Source organism: Podarcis liolepis, assembly GCF_965112155.1.
Source record: "Podarcis liolepis genome assembly, chromosome: 8".
NCBI lineage: Eukaryota > Metazoa > Chordata > Lepidosauria > Squamata > Lacertidae > Podarcis > Podarcis liolepis.
In genome coordinates, this window is record NC_139560.1 from 67,602,840 (window position 1) to 67,624,921 (window position 22,082).

General features: G+C 43.7%; 1 protein-coding gene across 4 annotated transcripts in view; it reads right to left on the reverse strand.

Annotated features, from left to right (window-relative positions):
* The window catches only part of PHLPP1 (PH domain and leucine rich repeat protein phosphatase 1), a 158,334-nt gene that overhangs the window by 57,953 nt on the left and 78,299 nt on the right, over nucleotides 1-22,082 (reverse strand). For all 4 annotated transcript variants that reach the window (XR_014529583.1, XR_014529584.1, XR_014529585.1 and 1 more), the window contains exons 2-4: nucleotides 19,122-19,318; nucleotides 13,313-13,438; nucleotides 520-686 (exon numbers count right to left, since the gene is read on the reverse strand). Coding sequence is in view for 1 of the 4 variants with exons in the window: in XM_083518989.1 (XP_083375115.1) it covers nucleotides 520-686; nucleotides 13,313-13,438; nucleotides 19,122-19,318 (490 nt within the window). In the remaining 3 variants the exon portion in view is untranslated. The remainder of the gene's footprint in view (nucleotides 1-519; nucleotides 687-13,312; nucleotides 13,439-19,121; nucleotides 19,319-22,082) is intronic.

Sequence of the window (22,082 nt, forward strand, 5' to 3'; positions counted from 1 at the left end):
GTACCCTCAGATTTAGAACTAACCATTTGCCTGGGCAAACTGTGATATGGAAGAACTGCCTTCAGAAGAGACCACCAGGGAAGCAAGCCTTTTAAATGGGAAGAGAGTTGGTTCTTTCTCTCTTGCAAACTGTCAGAAATGACCAACAAGCCAAGCCGGCTAGGACAAAAAAAATATTATGTGGGCCAGCAACAATTTGTCATTTTCTTTGCAATACTGATGAAATCAAGCACCTCTAGGGAAGATTCTCCACCCACTTTTGGCAAGGCCCTGTACCCAGAGAGGAACGCACCCACTGTTAAGATACTCTTGCATCAGTGAATTCCCACGACACCATCGTGTTATGTAAAAACTGGGCAAGGCTCTTTTGAATGACAGTTGGGGACGCCCAATTAGGTCCCGCGGAATCTCGAAAGGGAACAAAACTGGAAGCTTTTGAGGAGCTGATTCAATCCATTCTAGACAACAGTGAAAAAATGGGAACACATCATTTTTTTGTTTTAGCTATTGTTAATGTACCTTTGTAGCTCGTTCAGTCCCCTGGCTGTGGATGGGCTAGGGTTCAGCCTTAGGAAGTTTTGCTTCAGATTGAGATGAGTGAGGTCCTGGCTATAGAAGAGGTTGGCAGGGAGATCCTCCAGGCTGCAACATGAGAGATCCACTGAGCTTATTCGCTGCGATGCAATCTACAACGAAACAAGGAACCACAACATTAAAATCAACGAAACACGAGCATTTGGCTTCTTGCTTGACCTGGGGCACTTCCTGTTGTAGTGCTATCTGCTATATCTTAATGGAATACCTGTTTGTGTGAGTGAGTGAGTGAGTGAGTGAGTGAGTGAGTCAGTCAGTCAGTCAGTCAGTCAGTCAGTCTGTGTGTGGTAAGCCCATGAATATAGTAATTGGTCACCCCAATTCACGCATCACGAATACAGTACATTTTGCAAAAACATGCCCCCAGGGCCTGGAGCGTCCTCTAAACCAGTGGCTCCCAACCTTTTAGTTATGGCAACCCACAAGTCCAAATTTATTTACTATTGTGACCCATCAATTTTCGCTTGCATTTTAGCTGCAATTTTGCCTATGCACATTCAAGCAAAAATTTGCGCAACTCTCCTATTAATGTGGAATTTGTTGAAAGATGTCAGAGTGCCTGTGCATCAGAGGCAAAGCTGTAAGAATCACTCAAAACAACTCCCTGTATGAGCACCTTAGGGCAAACCATCACTGGATCTGCCGCCATTGGTCATAGGGCACTTCCCATGTGTTAAGATACAAGACACAGGCTTTTCTGATATTCGGTTACAAGTTTCAACAAAGTGTTATTTTTTGATGTTTGGCATATTATAAGAGTTGTCCATCATACCAGCACATCACATCGGTTCAAAAAAAATAACCATTCTATTTATAAAGCCCACGACCCACTTGCCCAGGCTATGCGACCTACAGGTTTGGAAACTCTGATTTAAACCTCAGAGAAGGAAGAATGCAGAGTCAGAAAGGTATACTTCCCCCTTTTTCTTCCCTTCCCCCAAATATCATTATTTTAGATTTCTAGCCTGTCTCTCAGGGTGAAAGAGAAACCTGGTGAAGAGGGAATATTCAGGGCAAAATAACAGAATCTTCACATACTAGCTAGTGAACTTACTAATTGCTGGACGCCTACAAGTTAGGATACAAGGATTCCATTCTCTGTGCATAATGAAAATACTGATCCAGAGAAAAAGGCTATTTCGGGAAGGTCAGCAGAGTATGTCCTGACTGGGGGAAAGGGAAACAAAGGCAGAAAAAGATAGCCCACCATGCTTGCCCCCATCGCAAGGTTATACAGATCTTTCAGCTATTCATTCCAGCACCAAATAAAGCCATGCTGCTCACTTGACGTTTTTACTGCGGCGGCTTTTTAAAACCTCAGCTAAGAATATAATCAAACGAATCATCTAAATTGGACAGAAATGAAAAGGCGAAGTAATACTAATGGCTTTGCAAGCCGTACCCAGGGAAAACAGGCAGGAGTTCATTGCTCGGGAGAACTTAATGGCTGAACATTGGCAGCGAGAGAGGCTGGCTGGGTTTGACTGGGTTATTTGAAAAACAAAGATTCCCGAGTAGAGAAAACTTAATCCAAACTGCCCAAGTTAGAGAGGCTTGGTCACAGGAACACTGGGCTCTAATATAGGGTATTTCAAGCACTTTTATATGCTTTATCCTGGTAATTCTCACAATAGATAGCAGTGTGAATCAGGTCAACCTTAGTATTCCCACACTTTAAAGGAGGGTCTCAGAAGAGAGGTGGTGGCTTGATTCAGGTCCGTCTAGTAATAAATAACAACAACAACAACAACAACAACAACAACAACAACAACAACAACAACAACAATTTATACCCCGCCCATCTGGCTGGGTTTCCCCAACAACAACAACAACAACAACAACAACAACAACAACAACAATTTATACCCCGCCCATCTGGCTGGGTTTCCCCAGCCACTCTGGGTGGCTTCCAACAAAATATTAAAATACAATAGTCCGTCAAACATTATGAGCTTCCCTAAACAGGGCTGCCTTCAGATGTCTTCTAAAAGTTTGGAAGTTGTTTTCCTCTTTGACATCTGGTGGGAGGGCGTTCCACAGGGCGGGTGCCACTACCAAGAAGGCCCTCTGCCTGGTTCCCTGTAACTTGGCTTCCCACAGTGAGGGAACTGCCAGAAGGCCCTCAGAGCTGGACCTCAGTGTCCAGGCAGAACGGTGGGGGTGGAGACGCTCCTTCAGGTATACTGGACCAAGGCCGTTTAGGGCTTTAAAGGTCAGCACCAACACTTTGAATTGTGCTTGGAAACATACTGTAATCCTGGTCTGATAAATCATACTTATTTCAGAACAGGGCCAAGGAATTCATGACTCAGGAGATCGGAACCAGATTCTTCCTGGCTCTTGGCAACTTACACCGTACTACATAAGCTTTCAAGTTACTGAGGTATGGAGGTGGGACACTTCTACCCATTTATGGAGCAGTTGATGAAAGGAAAACCGTTCTCATTTTAGCTCCAAGTAAAAACCAAGCAAGCAAGAACAAGAATTCACATTTCTTAAAGACATTCCCCACCAGTATAGAGAATTTTCACACCTCACACACTAAAAAGGCCCTATTTGAGTGTATGAATGAATGTTGTGAGATGATGGTCCCAACTGGGACTGGGAAGCAAGATAAAAACCAAAACAGAACAATAGCAGAAGTTCAGGGAAGTTTTTAACGTGTGATATTTTATTGTATTTTTGGTTTTTATGGAAGCCGCCCAGCCAGATGGGCGAGGTATAAATAATAAATTATTATTATTATTATTATTATTATTATTATTATTATTATTATTATTATTTCAAGTCAAATACATGTTCCAGCCAATGCACATTCCATTTGGCAAAGAGATAGCGGAATATGCATGGGAAATCAAAAAGTGTGATTGCACAAGCAACACAGTTGAGCATTAATTTTGGGGGATGGGTATTATTGGGTTGTGGTTTTTATTTTGATATTATATATATATATATAGTCATTTTTATGTTGATCTTTTCTGTGAATCGCCCTGAGACCTCTGGGTATAGGGCGGTATACAAAATTCAATAAATAAATAATAAAAATAAAATAATTCATTTTGCACTTTTCAAAAGCTGCGCTCATATTTAACCACCATCAATGAAAATTTGCTCTGTACAAATCTATATACTATTTGTGTATCACTCAGAAGACAGCAGCTGAAAGCCCCACTTTAGAAGCCAATTCTAGAGTTTTAACATGGGCAGGAATTACGTGAAATGGGAAAGACAAATCTTCTTTGCTAGCCAACAAAACATAGCAGGGGGTGTGAACTAGCGTTTAAGGCATGGGTACGCAAACTAAGGGCCAGGGGCCGGATCCGGCCCAATCGCCTTCTGAATCTGGCCTACGGACAGTCCAGGAATTAGCGTGTTTTTACACGAATGTGTCTTTTTATTTAAAATGCATCTCTGGGTTATTTGTGGGGCATAGGAATTTTTTCATATATTTTTTTCAAAATACAGTGGTACCTCAGGTTACATACGCTTCAGGTTACATACGCTTCAGGTTACAGACTCCACTAACCCAGAAATATTACCTCGGGTTGAGAACTTTGCTTCAGGATGAGAACAGAAATCGTGCTCCAGCAGCAGGAGGCCCCATTAGCTAAAGTGGCGCTTCAGGTTAAGAACAGTTTCAGGTTAAGAACGGACCTCCGGAACGAATTATGTACTTAACCCAAGGTACCACTGTATAGTCTGGTCCCCCACAAGGTCTGAGGGGCAGTGGACCGGCCCCCTGCTGTAAAAGGTTGCTTAAACACAATAGAATCCTTCTGCTAAAAATGGTACCTGCCACCCCTGGTTTTTTGGTAAGCACTGCTGGGGTTTTTTTTGTGTGTGTTTTTTTTAAGTGCTGCCTAAGCAGACAGCACTTTTGAATTTATAAACAAGGGTTTAAAAACAGTTAATCTAACAAATGAATTTGCTCGGTTTTCGGACCCATGCGCCCATTTGGAAATCTGTCATTGGCATCGCAAAATACCAATTTACAAGAGGAAAAACTGGGGATTTTCAGCACCCCACCCCCACCCCGACACCACTGCTATTCCAAACAGGAAATACATTTACGCATACTATAAACCAAATGAAACTCAAGCAATGTTCCAGCTAAACATCAGGAAAAACTTTCTGGCAGTAAGAGCTTTTTGACAGAGGAACGGTCTCCCTCGGAAGGTTGTGGACTCTCCTTCCTAGGAGGTTTGTAAGCAGAGATTGGATGGCCACCTGTCATGGATGCTTTAGTTGAGATCCCTGCATTGCAGGGGGTTGGACTAGATGACCCTCAGAGTGCCTTCCGACTCTACCATCCTTTGATTCAAATGTACAAAAACAGGCTACCCCCTCAGAACAAGCTATTGATTAAAGCCGTGAGAGCTGGACCATAAAGAAGGCTGATTGCCGAAGAATTGATGCTTTTGAATTATGGTGTTGGAGGAGACTCTTGAGAGTCCCATGGACTGCAAGAAGACCAAACCTATCCATTCTGAAGGAAATCAGCCCTGAGTGCTCACTGGAGGGACAGATCGTGAAGCTGAGGCTCTAGTACTTTGGCCACCTCATGAGGAGAGAAGATTCCCTGGGAAAGACCCTGATGTTGGGAAAGTGGAGGGCAGGAGTGCCTGGCGTGCTCTGGTCCATGGGGTCACGAAGAGTCGGACACGACTAAACAACAACAACAACAAATTTTAAAAATTGGGAGGGGTAGGGAATCTTGGTTGGAGCAAAAAGAGATGACTAATGGCCCTACAGGAAACAAAGCCAAACTTTGAGTGGTACCTTTTCATGGGGGAGAAGGATTCCTCCTGCCCCCACAACCACTTTGGAGCAGGAAGGCAAGCTCTACCATTTCAGAGTGGGTGCAACATTGCCAACCACGGTGGTCCTAAGGTGTATTTCTAAAACTACAGGAAATCTGTGTATTATGAGCACCTGGGTGGAGCACTGGCAACTGTGTGGGTCTCAAGAGAGTGCCATTCCTAATAAAATAGTGCCGGTAAATTCTGTACGAGAAGTAAAGAGGAATTCAAGAAAGCCAAGAAATGCCATGCAAGTCTGATAGCAGAAAGAGGAAGCAATTGAAGCATGTTCTATTGCTAGCTTGCACTTTAAAGTGCAGAGTCTTGTAAATCATCATTATTTGAAAACCACTTGCTGTTCACCCACAGAAAGACAAAGTCATAACCACATCCTCTCTAGATAATTTCTGGGTACCGAGAATTATTTTGAGGACGGTGGCAAACTAAAAGCTATCCCGCCAGGACAGAAGTAACTCCATCTCTAGTCATAAATCTCACGTGACAAATCCAAGTTTCTTTGCATGGCGTGTAGAAGCACCAAAACAGGACAGGGAAGTGGGGCACACTTCATCTTTCCAGAACAATACAGGTGGTGGTGGGAAAAGAAGGTTTAGAGTTCAGTTGGTAGAGCATGAGACCAGTGGCGTAGCGTGGGTTGTCAGCACCCGGGGCAAGGCAAGTAATTTGCGCCCCCTAACCCGTGGATTTGCGCCCCCTAACCCGTGGATTTGCAGCCCCTAACCCTAACCCCCAGGTGTTGCGCCCGGTGCGCCTGGGCCCCCCCTGCACCCCCCACGCTACGCCACTGCATGAGACTCTTAAGCTCAGGGCCGTGGGTTTGATTCCCATCGTGGGCAAAAGATTCCTGAACTGCAGGGGGTTGAACAAAATGACTCTTAGGTGCCCATTTGAACCCCTGAAATTCTGTGACCTCTTAATTTTTTAAAAAATTGCCTCCTTCAGAAACACAGTTTGAAGCCAATGCATCCAAAAACATGGTCCACCAAAAACGAAAACTGAAAAAGTGCAATTTGCAAAAGTGCCAATTCTATACCTTGCCTCTGTTGCTAAAGATTCTACAAGTCGTCTTCTCGGACTCCAACTCCCATTCTTTCTGACCACTGGCCATGCTGACTGAGGGAGTCTATCAATGTCTCAGAGATCCAGGTTCCCCATCCCTGATAAAAACAATGTACTATGGTCCTGCAGCTTGCCCTCCCACCAGGAAGATCAGGGTGGAGTACATAGAAGTTATCCCATTTTAACAATCACTACCTGAGTTTGTGGCCAAGTGGAAACCTGAACTCACACCTCTTTGGGTCAAGCGACTGTAGGACATTCCCCGACACAAAGTTGTGGTGGCAACAGATTTGATCTCACTGATTTAAACTACATAGGCTAAATAAAAAAACTGTTTTAACTGTCAAATGAAGGTATGTGGCTTTCTTGTCAGCATTCCTTTAAGAAAACATATATAAAATGTAACTGAGCAGAAAATTACAAGTTGACAGGAACATATGCATGACCTTGCTTCATAAAATCAGAACCTGTCAAGTCTTGTAAAAGCAAACGTTACAATTAAGGAATTGTATCTCACATTAAATGCTTCTTTTTACATATATAGCCAGGGAAACGGCCACAAAAATCACATCATTCAGTCCCAACTTTGTGTCCACGTTTCAGGCTCCTCAATAAAAACAGTGTCTAATTTAGGAGAAAGGAAGACCTGAAGACTTGCCACATTTTGTACTATCAGTTAATGGTTTGACAGATGACACATACCCTCCAAGAAACCCCTCGTTAGTAACAGAGCTTCAGTATGGGGGACAAATTGTCTTAGTCCATTGCATTACAGAAGAAGAAGAAGAAGAAGAAGAAGAAGAAGAAGAAGAAGAAGAAGAAGAAGAAGAAGAAGAAGAAGAATCTTATAGGCCCCCAGAGGACGTCTAGATGTTGAACTTACAACTCCCATTACCTCTACTGGCCATGGTGTCTGTTATAGGAAGAGGAAATCTAGTTGTGGCATGTAGCCTGCTATTAAATTTGACAGGTGTCAATCACATGCAAGCATTGCAAAGGGAAATCCTCAAACTGGTCCCATCAGTTATTATCCCAGTGACCTCCCCCTCAGTACTTTCTTTAACAAACGAGAAGGGTTATTCATTTAACCTATGATCATTTTTATGGTCTGCGCCCCTGCCCAACTGTGAAATGATTTACCCTTGGGTGGGCTTTCCTCAAATTACAATGTATTGATATTCTCAGGCATGAAGGTGAACCTTTTCTCTCCCGCAAAAGAAGAATTGTTCACATGTTCCCAATAAATTTGCCAAGACGAAAGTTCACTGTCTCCTTAACCTTGACTATCTGCAGGCAGCACATGCAAACTCCCATCTCTGTTGCAAGTGAACATGAAGCAAAAAAAAAGAACTGCACTGTTTGAAGGCAGCATGTTTGCGCAATGTAAGGAATATATATAAACTGTATGTAGCAAGAACCAAACGATTATTACATCAATGGCAGTTTGGCTGGAGAAACAGTTTCTAATCTGTGTGCCCCATCACGGAGCTTCTTAAAAGCTGGGAGTGTGGAAATGCATCTCTCAGTAGTAAAAGATTCACCATTCACCGCTTTCAACCAAGGATGGAGTCACTTCCCTATGGGGACCTCAATACCATTTAGATCCAGGATTCATCTGGGCAGGGCATGCCTTCAGCATAGCTCGTTACTATCCCCCAAAACCCCCGAAGATCATGGCCACTGGGCCCATCACCTCCTGGCAAATAGAAGGTGAAGAAATGGAGACAGTGAAAGATTTTACTTTCTTGGGCTCCATGATCACTGCAGATGGTGACAGCAGCCACGAAATTAAAAGAGGCCTGCTTCTTGGGAGAAAAGCAGTGACAAACCTAGACAGCATCTTAAAAAGCAGAGACATCACCTTGCCAACAAAGGTCCATATAGTTAAAGCTATGGTTTTCCCAGTAGTGATGTATGGAAGTGAGAGCTGGACCATAAAGAAAGCTGATCGCCGAAGAACTGATGCTTTTGAATTATGGGCTCTTGAGAGTCCCATGGACTGCAAGAAGATCAAACCTATCCATTCTTCAGGAAATCAGCCCTGAGTGCTCACTGGAAGGACAGATCGTGAAGCTGAGGCTCCAATACTTTGGCCACCTCATAAGAAGAGAAGAGTCCCTGGAAAAGACCCTGATGTTGGGAAAGATTGAGTGCACAAGGAGAAGGGGGCGACAGAGGACGAGATGGTTGGACAGTGTTCTCGAAGCTACCAGCATGAGTTTGACCAAACTGCGGAGGCAGTGGAAGACAGGAGTGCCTGGCGTGCTCTGGTCCGTGGGGTCACGAAGAGTCGGACACGGCTAAACGACTAAACAACAAAATCCAAAGCTTGCCCAGTCAGAAGGTAGGAGGGCAACAACAACTCACAAGCACCAAAACCATGTCATTGCCCATAGGCTATGCATAATGTTGCTTCAAAACAATACTGGAACAGCATGGAAAGCACCCACAGAGAAATAGCCCTTACATGGCTGCAGATAACTTATGAATCAGTGTTCATCCTTGGTTGACTCAGCCCTGAGTGACCACGTAAAGAGCACCCATCAGTTGTCTTCAGCATAAAGAAGTGTTCAGAGTTTAGCACAAGAATCCATTACATGAACTTGCCAGTGACATCCTATAAGGAACAGGTGGTCTGCATACCATATGGTGTTTTCTGTTGCTGTTTAAAACACCACAACTGCAATGTTATGTTCACTCTGATCCTGCCATTGGTCAATCTATTCTGGTAAATATGACCAGGCATATGGTAAATTTAAAACTCTTTAGTGTTCAAAGAGCAACATAGCTCCAAGAGCACTTCTTTTCTTCTAAGTTCCAAAACGTTCTCCTCAAAGTTCTGCAAAAGAAACTCTGATCTATCTTCAATAAGACTGTCGCACCAAACTAGGGAAATACAGTGGTACCTCGGGTTACGTACGCTTCAGGTTAAATACGCTTCAGGTTACAGACTCAGCTAACCCAGAAATAGTACCTCGGGTTAAGAACTTTGCTTCAAGATGAGAACAGAAATTGTGTTCCAGCGGCGCAGCAGCAGCAGGAGGCCCCATTAGCTAAAGTGGTGCTTCAGGTTAAGAACAGTTTCAGGTTAAGAACGGACCTCTGGAACAAATTAAGTACTTAACCCGAGGTACCACTGTACTGATTCCGGATTCCAGCCCCCACAGAGGTCTATGAATGCACGTGGTCCATCCTAAGCACGTGGTAAGTCAATCTTGCAACCACAGGCAACGGCACAGCTTCACTGCCCTTTTAATCATGTGGAGCCCCTTCACAACATTAACACATGAAGAGGGACTATAAAATAATCCTGCTCTAGTCCTGCAGTATATAGATGTGAATACATACATGCATGTAGAACTGGATTGGGGAAACTTCAGCCCTCTTGATTTTGTTGCGCTACAAACACCATTATCTCTGATTCTTGGCCATACTGGTTGGGGTCGATTGGAGCTGGAGCTGGAGTCCAGCAATATCTGGACCAAACAATTCCCCACTCTGATCAAGGACATGGCAATCCAGGTCTAGATACCGTTTCCCCCCCCCCAATCACTTCCCCCCCCCAAACACATACGGCACTTTCTCCCCATGTCCAAGTGTTCATTAAAAAGTAAATTTTAGAGATGACACAACTACACACAAATCTCAACATTTCTCTACACAGTCCAATAGCTCTCTAAATATATATTTAGCAAGAAAAGGAACTGGTAGGGTGGGGAAGAGTTTCAATCACTGAACTGTATTCACTTACGGCACAAATGCAAAGATACACAAAGGGATGGATTCTAGAACAGGACGCATGTGCGAATAGCAAAGCCATGAACCACAAATATATGTCAGTCACATTCGTGGCAACTTGCTCAACCTCCTTAAGTTTCATTCGTCCCCCCCCTAACGCATCTCAACTCATGTATACAATACATGGGCCTGTGTATAATATTTGAGCACTAGGTAAGAGGAAAGCAGGGAACCTTCTTATGAGGAAAATGAAGGTGAGCAGGGCTTTTTCTCCAATTCCAACAGGTGGGCACCATTGCCATTGTAAGAGGACAAGGGAGGCGTCCATGTTGAGTTCCGGCACCCCTTTTTCTAGAAAAACAGCACTTAAGGTGAGCCTAGTGTTAACCACTGACATACAGTCAAGAGGTATGTAAAATTATGAAACAAAGATGAAATAAATATATCTCAAAACAAGCAAAATAATGAAATAAAGAATGAAGAGGAACAACAAGCAACCATCCTCATCCACAGTCAATGGCCTCAAGTTATTGGGGCTACCACTTCACTACACATTTAGGGATCCCAGTGCTGTTCAACAACAGGGCAAGAAGTGGTTCCTGCGGCCTTCCCTAAAGGTGAGCAGAAAGAGAGATTTAGAGGGCACTGGGGTGTCTTGCCTTGTACTAGCGGACAAATTGCTGAATGAATTCCCATCTCTCTCGGGAATGTGATAGGTGGCTGCAGATTACTCATTATTGTCGTGCACTTCCTATGCACTCCCAGAACCCCTTATAACTTCCAGGCCCTGTATAAAAAGGTCAACAGTGTCTTAATACTGTAACAGGAATGGAGGGTTTCCAAGTAGTTGAATGCACACTGTAGTAAGTTACGGCTGTCTGTATTGACTCTCTATTCACCCATCACAAAAGAAAAAAACTCACGGGGCAAGAGACTGAGCAGAATTACTAGACAGCCTCCCTTTTCTCCTCCTCTTTTTGCTTACAACTTAGACACCCACAAACTTAGACACCCAAATCCAACAAACCACAAACATTTCGATACTATCAAGTCATTCGTCTTAAAATGTCAAGTCACACGGTCACCACACAATCCAACAGAATTTGTGGGAAGCACAAGCGAATTGGCTTGCATGGTTTTGCCAAATCCTGGGCTCTGTTGTGGTGAGGAAGTTTATATGGCATCAGCATGCAAAGAAAAGAAGATGTCAACTGCGACTTGCATGGAGATTTGAGCTTACACTGGCAACTTTCCCAACGCAGCTGAACAAAGAGTAAGAGAAGGCACAGGGTGGTACACAGTAATCTCATGCAATCAGTAATTTCTTCTTCTTCACTCAATCTTCCCCATACTTCTAAACTTTTATTATTTTTATGCTGCTTCACTCTAATTTAGATCTGCCTTAATTTCCAAGACAAGCTGTTGGAAATAAGGAGACAACTGCTCTCCCAGAAAGAGGATAACCAGAACTAATGAGCAGCTTTCATTTTGGAGCACACAATTACAATCAAGTTGAACGCGACAGTGAGGGGAGGGGAAAACCAAGGGGGGGGGAGGTCTCTTGTGTGGCTGAGGTGTTTCCACCTGGCACTACTTCTACTTGTTCAGTTTGCAAAGGAAGAAAGTGAAGCAGACAGGCAAAGTGAGAGAAGAAGACGGGAAAATAGCAAGGATACATAGGCCACACAAATGTCACATTAAGACAGCTGCCACCACTGAGGTTCTGGGGGAGTGTGTGTGTGTGTGTGTGTGTGTGTGTGCGTGCGTGTGAATGCACCATTAAGTTTTCACATGTACAAGCCTATTTCACATTGAAACAGTCTAACCATCTTAAACAGTCAACTGCAATTCTCTTGATTACAATTACTCTCTATCACAATGTGTCATGGAAAATTATAGGAGTGTTCCATCACAACGCGCCTCAGGTTCAGAATTTGTTTACTTTTGTACACAGTAGGCTAGTACACCCACTCATAAACCCCTCTCTGCCTTCCTTCCAGGCAAACTGGAAGCATCAATGGCACATTCCAACCATTGGGGGGGGGGACGACCACTCGGTGTGGGTGCAACTTGTATGGAACAATCCCAGTGATGTTTTTGTGCTGATTTTGTCCTCATATGTTATACACCGCCTTGAAATGTTTCAATAAAAATGACGATTATAAATATGCAGATAAACAAACAGAATGTTGACAGGAACCACCACCTAAAGTCTGTGAGAGTGTGGCACTCCATTTGCTACTACTTCTATTATTAATAATAATAATATTAAATGATCAACTGCAGTCCCAAGGCCGATTGCAACAATTTAAAATACAACATTAAAAACAACTTATAGAGCAGTGTTTCCCAATTAGCTGTTTTTCAAAGCCCAATACCTGGTCCTGTTACTTTTGAAAATTTCAATAACTCTATGGTAGTTTTTGTTATGTGGGTGGCGCCACAGACCCTCCGGGGTCCATGGACCACCAATTGGTAACCACTGACTTAGAGCAGGCATGTCCAACAGGTAGGTCGTGATCTACCAGTAGATCCCTGAACGGCTGTGGTAGATCACTGGGTCCCCAAAGAAGTTCAAAAAGTTTGCCCTGCATGCTAAGAAACTGTGCTTTTCCTCCTCTCAAAAAAAAAGCTCAAAAAAATTGACCTGAACCCCCCAAAATGGGGTAGATCACTGCCAGTTTGAGTAGATCACAGTCTCTTGGGAGTTGGCCACCCCTGACTTAGAGCATTTGGGCTGGGCCTATGTAAATTTTATCAAATTTGTGGCGGCAGTGGCAATAAAGAAGAATCAATCATTCTCCATTGGGGGGGCGGGGAGTGATGACTACAGTCAGAGCTGCACATACAAATTGCTGCCTGGCTAGAATAAGCTGAAGTGGTACAGCAGTTAAGAGCATGAGCTGGAAAGTCCTTCCACCGTACCCCTCCTGCATTTGTCTATCAGCCCCCACCTGCTGCCTGTAATAGGAGGATAATAGTGTTGGTCAACGTTAACTTGGAATTGCCCGCGCCACACCCATTTTGTCAATAGCGCAGGTGGTTTTTGAACAATATACTGGGTATTCTGAATAACCGGAAGAGTCCAAAGCTCGTCTTACCTTTGAAGCTTGCCGTAGCCACCGCAAGTACTCAGTGAAAGTGTCGAAACAGATGTAGTAACTCTGGCTCTGAGGTCCAGAAGAGCTAAATGCTAAACAGTGCTGGTGCTTTTTAACTTCTTCAACCTGCATTTTTAGGGGGAGGGGGGAAAGGATTGGAAAAAATACAAAACCCAATATGAGTATATTCAGCTATTTTTGATTAAATTGCTTTACTGTGTATTTCAATTAGGGGTAGTTATATTTTTAATAGATTGGTTTTATACTTGCTATTTTGCTGTTGGCTTTTGCTTGTGAACCATCCTGACTTTTCTTTTTGAAACGAAAGGCAATATTTAAATACTAACAATACTTTTAAAAGATGGAAGCGGAGCCTCTGAATTAACCAGCAGCGGTGCTAAACTAAAGGGTCCTGCAAGGATTTCCTCCTGTGCAACGGGACTTCCACCCAATCTTCTCCCCCTGCCCTCCTCCCCAGATCTGCTCCAGAGGGTTAGGGAAACCTCAAAGAAGAGATTTAGGGGGTGCACAGAGTGAGGGAGATGGAGTCCCATCAGAGAAGCAGAAATCCTCACTCTTGAAGGACCAGAGCTGCTTTGCATCCAACCTTATCAAGACTCAAAAAAAGACTCAAAGACTTCCAGTATGACAGAAAAGCGATGTGTACAACATTTAACGTTACAGTTCCCAGAGTGGCTATGTTGTTGAGGCCAAAGTAAACCAAGAACGCCATCCTAAATCATCCAGACTCCATTCATTTGGACTTGTTAAGCGTAAGAGTTTTCAATATTCACATAATTATGCAAAAATGTTTGATGCCATGCAGGCTGCAATGCTATCCATATTTACCTGGAATTAAGCCCCACTGAATACAATGGGACTTCCTTTTGGGTAAACCCTCAAAGGATTACACTTGTCAATTTAGATACCTCTATGAACCAGGAAGTATTAGGAGGCCAAGTGGGTCTGAAAGCACAAGGTCACAGTTCTTAATACCTCGTTTCAGCTTTATAGCAAGATCTTTTAATTAGCCAGTTGTCAACACCATTCTGCCTCTTAGATTCACCACACCCTTCTTGAGGGAAACAGAGCAGCTGATATGCAAAACTGCTGGGGTGCATGAAGTATAGCGTGTGCTGCTAATGTATGGGGTGGGGGTGGGGAATGCTGATAAATCTGTTGCAGAGAAATCTCAATAAAAGGTTTAGTTGGTGCTTTTAAGTGCCTTTACAAGATACATTAAATACTCCTGAACATAGCTGTCAACTTACAGATTTGAAAATAAGGGACCAGCAGCCTCGAAAATAAGGGATCAGCAGCCAAAATAAGGGATTTTCCGAGCACAGGTATGTTCGACTTCTGAGCCCCTCCGAGCCAAAGGCAGAAAGCCCAGCCAGCAGCCAAACGAAGCCTCAAGCGGTGGTTCCCACAGCGCAGCAACCCGGCAAAGGGGATGCAGCAAGGAAAACCACCGTCACCTCTCCGCTGGGAAGCGCTGAGCAAAGGTGAGTCCCCAGGCAACGCGGCCGATTTGATCGGCACAAGGCACGCAAGCTCCACCCCCCCAGTCATTCTCAAGACTCCTTATTGGGTGAGCAATACAGCCAAGCAACACAGTTGGAGCCTTCCTCCTCCCTGGCCGGCAGGCAGGGAGGGAAAGGAGCTGCTTCCTTTGAAACCCGCGAAATTTAAGGGACATCATCAATAAGGGACAGCACTGGGACACAGCGCTGGGATAAGGGACTTTCCCACCAAATAAGGGACGGCTGATAGCTATGCTTCTGAAAGAATTTTGGCTTTCCCCCTAGTTTCCAAAACTGCATAAAACAGAGCTCTATCCTCTCCTAAAGCATTTGTTTAAATGAACAAGGTTTCCTGCAAGTAAGAGTTTTCTTCCTACGTCTTGTAAGACTAGAACCATTTTAAAAATAATAATTTAAAAAACCCCGAATAATTTCCAGGGAAGACTCAAATGCAATGTGTACCCTGTAAATCTTTCCAACTAAAGCAATTTAGACCTACCTATAACTATGGAGGACTGTTTTGACAAAGCACAGAGCTCCACACATTGTGAAGTGTCAGGGCACATCTACACGTTTCAAAGAACATGGACTGCCTCCAAAGAACAGCTGTTCCATACAGAGTCTTCCCCTCCACACACCCACAACTCAAGTTATGCCATGCCATTCTGTACGAGTTTGCACACATTGCTGGTTGCTTCTGGCAGGGAAACACTGTTGTAACAACTAGATTTATTAGACTTGCAGACAGTTTGAAAGAAACACTAAACACAAGGGTCTGTGGGGGCAGATTTGTTCTCCTTGGTGGCAGAAAAGGGGGTGGTGAATTCACGTGTTTGTGGATACAAAAAAATCAGATATCTTGGCAGTTCCCTCGCTGCAAGAAGTGAAGTTACAGGGAACCAAGCAGAGGGCCTTCTTGGCAGTGGCACCCACCCTGTGGAACGCCCTCCCATCAGATGTCAAAAAGAAAAACAATGACACCACTTTTAGAAGACATCTGAAGGTAGTCCTATATCGGGAAACTTTTCATGCACAATGCTCTGTTATGTTTTTGTATATCCTGTTGGAAGCCACCCAGAGTGGCTGGGGCAACTGAGTCAGATGGATGGAGTACAATCAATCTATTATTATTATTATTATTATTATTATTATTATTATTATTATTACTGCTACCTATATTCTGGACCCAAGTGAAGGTGCTAGTATACAAGAGTTTTTCACAGCTTAAGTCCTCTGTATGTGAAGAAGTGAGCCATACACTTTTGCCAGCCATTACAGATTTAGTTGTGCTTAGGCATTTAGCACACACTTTTGCCGTGACTCAGGCATCGTTGGCCCAGGCTAACCCTCTGGGAGAAGTCAGTGCACTCAGGGTTCATTCTGCCCTTGGTCGTCTGCAGAGTGTACCTGCTTGTTCATATCACCGACGGAGGGTAGATTGACCCTGAAGAACAGTATGGGACAGGTGCTCCTGTTGCAATCCCATCAATCATGACTTTTGGCCATGCTAACTGGGACTGGTGGGATACCAGCAAAACCTGGAGTCCGCAGGTGCCCCATCCCTGTGTTTCTAAGGAAACACTTAAGCAACTGTATTTCTAGAATGGCACCGGTGTGGATGCTGGGAGCTGTGGTTCTCATTACCAGCTGCCATCCAATAAGGGTTGTAGTTAGCTAAACCCTGCTTAGCCCTGTATACCCAAAGCAGCATCTCTACCCCCATCATTTAGCCCGGACACTGAGATCTAGCTCTGAGGGCCTTCTGGTGGTTCTGCGAGAAGTAAAGTTACAGGGAACTAGAGGGAGGGCCTTCTTGGTAGTGGCACTTGCCCTGTGGAATGCTCTCTCATCAGATTTCAAGGAAATAAATAACTATACAACATTTAGAAGACATCTGAAGTCAATCCTGTATAGGGAAGTTTTTAATGTTTTATTATGTTTTATATTTGCTGGGAACCGCTCAGAGTGGGTGTGGGGTATTAATAATAATAATAATCCTAGAAAGAATATGCAAGGGTATGTGAGGAGAAGGAAGAAGATGTGGCCAAAGATTGGAAGTTGTTAAGCCAGATGTAGAGAATACAGTGGTACCTCGGGTTACATACGCTTCAGGTTACAGACTCCACTAACCCAGAAATAGTACCCCGGGTTAAGAACTTTGCTTCAGGATGAGAACAGAAATCGTGCTCCAGCGGCGCGGCAGCAGCAGGAGGCCCCATTAGCTAAAGTGGTGCTTCAGGTTAAGAACAGTTTCAGGTTAAGAACAGACCTCCGGAACGAATTAAGTACTTAACCTGAGGTACCATTGTACAGACTAGTAATAACAAAATGCTACTATTTAACACAGTGATTTAATGACCATTAAGGCTGCTGTGTTAAATTTCATTCAAGTCCATAGGTCTAAATCAGATTAAACACATGCATATCGGTGTAAATTGACTCATGCATTATAGCCTTTATCCAATTCAGTATGAGTTGCTGTTTACACACTGAAGCATACAAAGTAGAATTAATTTGCCAGTGTGGGCTGCCTTGCAGTCCCTGCTAAAACTTTTAATAAATTCTATTCACGCAAATAATTTAAAAATAGCTACTACTGGGATGTGACCGCTTCTAGCGAGAAAGATGGACTATCTGAATTGTTCAGTTGTACTGAATTGGTTATTTCTGTCATTCCTGGATTCCTTTCCTTCCCCAAAACCAAAAGCAATACAAAAATTAAAAGTTGGATGAAAGATACAAAACCTTTTTTCTTTCTTTTTTTGCCAACCTTTAAACAAACCTTTGGGCAGCTGTTTTGCAAGACTGTAATTCTGAATGCATGATTCCATTTGCCCATTAGCAGCCCACTCAACTTAGTTTGCCAGGACTGCTCAGAAACAACAATTTCACATGCCTTTTGAAAACCAAGATCTACCCAAAGAGTCAGAGAGGGTGTGCAAGGAAGGTGTGCAGAGGTATAAAGGGAAATATTAATGGCTGGAGAGCACAAGACGGACCAGCAGATACATTATGTATTTCAGGGCTTTACAACCCAATTGACAGTTGAATTCTTAAAAGTTGCTTTGAAAAAACGAAACAATGCGAACATATGCAACTTGCATGTGTAACAAGAAATGAAGTAAGCCAAAGAACGAATGAAAATAAGTATCCTCACTGCGTTCTGCACAACACTGCTTTTTTGCACTGGAACGCTTGCAATTACCACCAATTCGCTGAACACAACCAAGACAACATTTTGCCAGCAAGCTCTTGCGTTCAAGGTGATTACAATCTTGCAAAGGTGAAATGCTTATTTGAATTGCTCATTTGATTCTTTATCTAGCAATTTAAAAAAAAAATGACTGTGGTGGTGAATGAACTGCACAGTATGGCTGGGACCCTGACCGTCAGGTTAATCTGGTAGTGTTAATGAGATCACCAGTGACTCATAACACAACCTCTCTCCTGCCATGCCTATAATACTTTAGAGCAGGCACAAGGAACATGTGGTCCTCTCTTAGATGATGCTGGGACTCCCATTAGCCTCAGACAGCCTGGCCAACTCCCAGGGATCATGGGAGTTGTAGTCCAACTACTTCTGAGAGGGCTGCAGGCTTTAACAAGGAGTTCCTTAAGCTGAAGCTAGCCTAGAGGCTTTCTTAAGCCTCAGAGCCTCTTCAGCACAGAGAGGAACAGAGTTGTCAAAGCAGTGGCAGAAAACAGGACGCCTCTGTTATTGACTAGGCATGATAAGAACACAACAATCCTCCAACTCTGTCGGGTCAACAGAGCAGTGTGTTTTGCCTGTTGCCCTTCATTGTCAGGGTCAAAGAGTTGCTTGTTCAGGTCACACTCAAGACCCTCCCCCCCAACCTGGAAATCAACTCAAAGATTCTGGGCTGGAAAATAACGGCGCTACCCATGACGCCAACCCATTAAACATTACATCACTAGGCCGCCGTAAGATCAGAAGGTGCCGTTTCCAAGGCACAATGATGACGCACAGACTTTTAGACAGTATTATGGCAACAAAGCCTCTGCAACGAAGAGTCAGAGATACACAGAAAAGAAATTAAAAATGCAAAATGAACATGGCTTCTTAAAGCAATTCATGTACATAATTTAACAGAACATGAAGAGGAGAAATAGTATAGTGCAACTGAAAATCTCACCACCCCACTCCCATTAGGATCCAAATGGAAACGCTGTGTAGCCAGATCTACGCCCAATGGGAAACTTTTACAGGATCTGGTTAATTATTTCTGGTATACCATATATGCAGAGTAACCGAGTGATTCACTTGCCTTTCCACCGATTAAGGGGAGCACATGCATCTTTCCAGTCTGGCTCTCTTTCACCGATGATACAATTAGGCACGTCCCACAAAGGATAACTTGGCGTCTTGTCCATCTGTTGACCGGCAAATGCATTTTCCCTTTTCGAACATTGTACATTCCTGAGAGCTGAATCCGTTCAGAGTTGCCAATGCTGTGGGGCTTTCCTGAAATGGAAACAGCAAGCAGCTTTTATCAGTAAAAAAAAGGAAGATTTCCTCTTTCAAACATGGCTCAAAAGGCGCAAGACAGCGAGACAAAATGAAGGCCGTCGTGAGAACCCGCAGGTTCACAGGGCCCTACAGCTTAAAAATACACAGCAGTTTATGGAGCGGGACATTTTGATTTCTACAAACCCAATCCCATGAACAATATGGGGGGGGGGGAGGTAATCTATGCACACAAAATAGTCCCGTGAACTCCAGGACTTTGCACAACTGGTTTCTCAATCTGCATGAGAGGATGGATGTCTTGGACCACATCAGAACCCCAGAAGATGGCTCAAAGACTGAAGGGTCAAAGAAGCAGTCCTCTGGCTGTGATGCCTACTGTTATTATTAATTATATTTGTTACCTGCCTTTCACCACAAACTCCCAGGTCTGATAACCCAAGGCCAACCTTGAACGATTTATTGTTTTAGCTGGAAGCTACCTGGACCATATTAAGACACAGGTAGGTAGCCGTGTTGGTCTGGACATAAATCTGACGTGAGAAGCCAGTAGAACACTTCAGTCTCCCAGGACATTCAGTACAGGATCTCAAAGCAGCTGTCTTATTACAAAAGTATTTCAGAAACAGACTTGAAAGAGAAGTTGCTGAATTACAACTTATCACTAAGCTGAAAACTATGGAGAGACCTCATATGAATAGAGATATTGGATTCTTGTCTCATTACATATGCTAAAGCTTTTTTGGGTCATCTGCATACCATCCCTTGCTTTTTCCTGTAGGACTAATTACAGTCGTCAACAGATTTACCATACCCATTGAATCAATCACCCATCTCCTACTACCCTTCTGAGAAAAACCCCACCCCACCCTCACACTATATATAAGGGTCTGGTGACTTCTGCTTCAGTGTATCTGAAGAAGTGTGCATGCACACGAAAGCTTATACCCAGAACAAGCTTAGTTGGTCTCTAAGGTGCAAGTGGCGATGTGGTCTAAACCACTAAGCCTCTTGTGCTTCCCGATCAGAAGGCTAACGTGGTTCGAATCCCCGCAACAGGGTGAGCTCCTGTTGCTCTGTCCCAGCTCCTGCCAACCTAGCAGTTCAAAAGCATGCCCCAAAAATTAGATAAATAGGTACCACTCTGGCGGGAAGGTAAACGGCATTTCCATGTGCTGCTCTGGCTTTGGTGGTCCGTTGTGCCAGAAGCGGCTTAGGCATGCTGGCCACATGACCCAGAAAAACTGTCTGCGGACGAACACCAGCTCCCTCGGCCTGTTAAGCGAGATGAGCGCCGCAACCCCAGAGTCGCCTGCAACTTGCTGCCAAACCATCATTAGCAACAGCTACAAAATTAAACATTTTGATGTTTAGAGAGCACCTATACTGCAGGTCTTGTAGGAGTCAACCAGTACAACTTAGAAAATAAGCACAAGGGCACTGAAAACAAGCACCAGGAGCTTCAATGTCTGCACAATTTTTTCTTTTATAACACAGCATTGTGCACAGAGCACCAGAGGAGTTTCCATATGATGGAATGGCCATCAGCTAAGTTAGAGCAGCAGGACTCGGTCCACATATTGCATTGCCCAAAACACACATTGAGTGTTAAAAGTGGGGCAGAAGTGGGAAAGAGAAAAGGAAAGATGGGCAAATCTTTTATGGAGACCATAGTTTTGCCTTTTCTTGCCATAAAGAAATGAACCCCTTTAAAGTGCCCCAGGACAATACCCTGTGGGGTAAAGACCAAAGGTTGCAAACACTAGAATGCAACAGTGATCTGCTTTAATTGCTGTTACAGGATCTGCTGGAGATAAGGGTAAGACGCTATTGATTAACAACAGGAAGCCAACCACAGTGAATAAGTGGATTTTGTTTGGCAAGCAATTTTCACTCGCTGGTGTGGCTTAACATTCACATTCATAGAAGCCTTTGAAGCCTAACAGGTGATGGCTACTTACCTTCCTTCCCCCGCCCCGCCCCCCCAAAATACTGGCAGTACTGATAGGCACAAAGAGATGCAAGCTTTTTGGGTGCATTGTTCACCCTGGCCTAGCAGTTTCCCACTAGCTTACTGTTTAAACTACTATGGGTTGTGTGTCCTCAATATTGCAGGGTTGCATATGTTCAGTTACTAAAGGGAGATAACAGCAACCATTTAATCTCTACCCCTCCTTCAAAAAATACTAAATAAAACCAAATGCACAAAAAACAAGCAGCATAGGCAGTGAACTCTTTTTTTCCCCTCGGCCAGAAAAACTTGAGAATTGCATGTCCCATTCAAAACCAACATCCTCCACATTTCCTTATTCAAAGGAAAGCAATAACAAGTGGACAGCTCCTACTGTTATTGTTTTTTTTCCAGCTTGCAGGCAAAAGTAGAGAGTTAATATCACTCGTTTTGTCTGCACTGAAGTGGTCAGAGCTGGAATACTTTATGCTGCCCAAGTTATAAAGACAGGACAGGAATGTTAGGGGTCTACTTCAGGCAATATATTTTATTTAGAGTGCTATTAAAAGAGGAGCAACTTAATTATTTCTGTTATATGCTTTTAACTAATGGCACCAAGAGAGCTGTCTTTCCAAGCTGACCTACCCTATTTGGGGTTTTTAAATATACTCATAATTCAAGTTATTGATTCTCAAAAGGAAATTGAATATACCCACTCGTGCAGCAACCAGTACCTAATCCCAACAAATCACCCTGCAATCGTAATTCAGAGTGGGGGGGGGGAGGGGAGAGAGAAGCAGCCAATGCCAG